This window comes from Meleagris gallopavo, unplaced genomic scaffold (assembly GCF_000146605.3).
Source record: "Meleagris gallopavo isolate NT-WF06-2002-E0010 breed Aviagen turkey brand Nicholas breeding stock unplaced genomic scaffold, Turkey_5.1 ChrUn_random_7180001949671, whole genome shotgun sequence".
NCBI lineage: Eukaryota > Metazoa > Chordata > Aves > Galliformes > Phasianidae > Meleagris > Meleagris gallopavo.
This window is the reverse complement of record NW_011211090.1, coordinates 1-1,417: the sequence shown is the minus strand read 5'-3', so window position 1 is coordinate 1,417 and position 1,417 is coordinate 1. Positions and strand designations below refer to the sequence as shown.

The following is a 1,417-nucleotide window of genomic DNA, read 5'->3' as shown; positions in this document are numbered from 1 at the left end:
GGTGAGGTGGGTGCGGGCGCCCCGCAGGCGCGCTGGGGGTGATGCTGGGCTGCTGCTACCGGCTGAGCGCCGTGGCCTTCCTGGCGCCATATTGGTACGTGCTGCTGCTGGACAAGGCCAGCTGGGAACAAACCCACTCCTACCTGTACGGCCTGCTGGCGTTCCAGCTGGCGCTGCTGGGCGCCGACCGATACGGGTATGGGGGGCAGAGGGGGCTGTGGGGTAGGGGGACGTCGTGAGGGGGTGGGGACGCGGGGATGTGGGGTCATGGGGATGCGGGGACGTGGGTAAATGGGGACGTGGGATGTGGGGTCATGGGGATGTGGGTAAGTGGGGACGTGGGGTCATGGGGATGCGGGGACGTGGGTAAATGGGGACGTGGGGTCATGGGGATGCGGGGATGTGGGTAAATGGGGACGTGGGGATGTGGGGTCATGGGGATGCGGGGACGTGGGTAAATGGGGACGTGGGGACACCGGAACATGGAGGCATGGGATATGGGGCACTGGGACGTGGAGATATGAGGATAAGGGACCCGGGGACGCGGGAGTGTGGGGATGTGGAGATGTGGGGACACGGGAACACGGACATATGGGGGCGTGAGGATCCAGGGACATCGTGGGGAGGTGGGGATATGGAGACCCAGGGACATGGGGACACCGGGACGTGGGGATATGGGGACATCCTGGGGACATGGGGATACGAGGACATGGAGATACGGGGACGTGGGGACGTGGGGTGGGGGCGATGGGAGGAGGGATGGGGTGGTGCAGGTGGGTATGGGGCGATGGAGCAGATGGGTGTGGGGTGTCCCATGGGACCGGAGTCCCCACGGGGTGACACAACCTTGATGTCCCCACGCTTCCCAATGGGTCCCCATGTCCTGGTGTCCCCAGGGGGCGGCCGTGCAGCCACCCCACGGCGCTCACGTCCCCTCGGTGCCACCCCCGTGTCCCCGCAGCTCCATCGACGGCCTCTTCCGCCCGCAGAAGCGCAACGCCCACGTCCCCCTCTGGAACTACACCCTGCTGCGTGCCCAGGTGGGTGCCACCCCACTGCGTCCCCCCACCCCGGCGTCCCCACGGGGGACGTCACCGTGTGTCCCCACAGATCTTCATCGTCTACTTCATCGCGGGGCTGAAGAAGTTGGATGCTGACTGGGTGGGTGGGTACTCCATGGGGTCACTGGCACGGCACTGGCTCTTCTCCCCATTTCAGTGAGTGGGGTGGGGTGGGATGGGTTGGGATTGGTTGGGTTGGGTTTGGTCGAGTTGGGTCGGGTCAAGTTGGGCCGTGTTGGTTGGGTGAGTTGGGCTGGGTGGGGTGGGTTGGTTGGCATGGGTTGAGTTGGCTTGGGTCAAGTTGAGTTGGGCTGGGTGGGGTGGGTTGGATTGGATTGAGTTGAGTGTGTTGGTTG

At 65.3% G+C, this 1,417-nt stretch overlaps 1 protein-coding gene across 1 annotated transcript; it reads left to right on the top strand.

Moving 5' to 3' along the window:
- Positions 1-6: 6 nt before the first annotated feature.
- On the top strand, positions 7-1,236 carry LOC104916860 (vitamin K-dependent gamma-carboxylase). The gene is made up of 3 exons (XM_010727895.2): positions 7-196; positions 962-1,040; positions 1,111-1,236. The coding sequence occupies exons 1-3, from the start codon at positions 42-44 to the stop codon at positions 1,219-1,221; spliced, it is 345 nt and encodes a 114-aa protein (XP_010726197.2). The 5' UTR covers positions 7-41; the 3' UTR covers positions 1,222-1,236.
- The last annotated feature ends 181 nt before the right edge of the window (positions 1,237-1,417 follow it).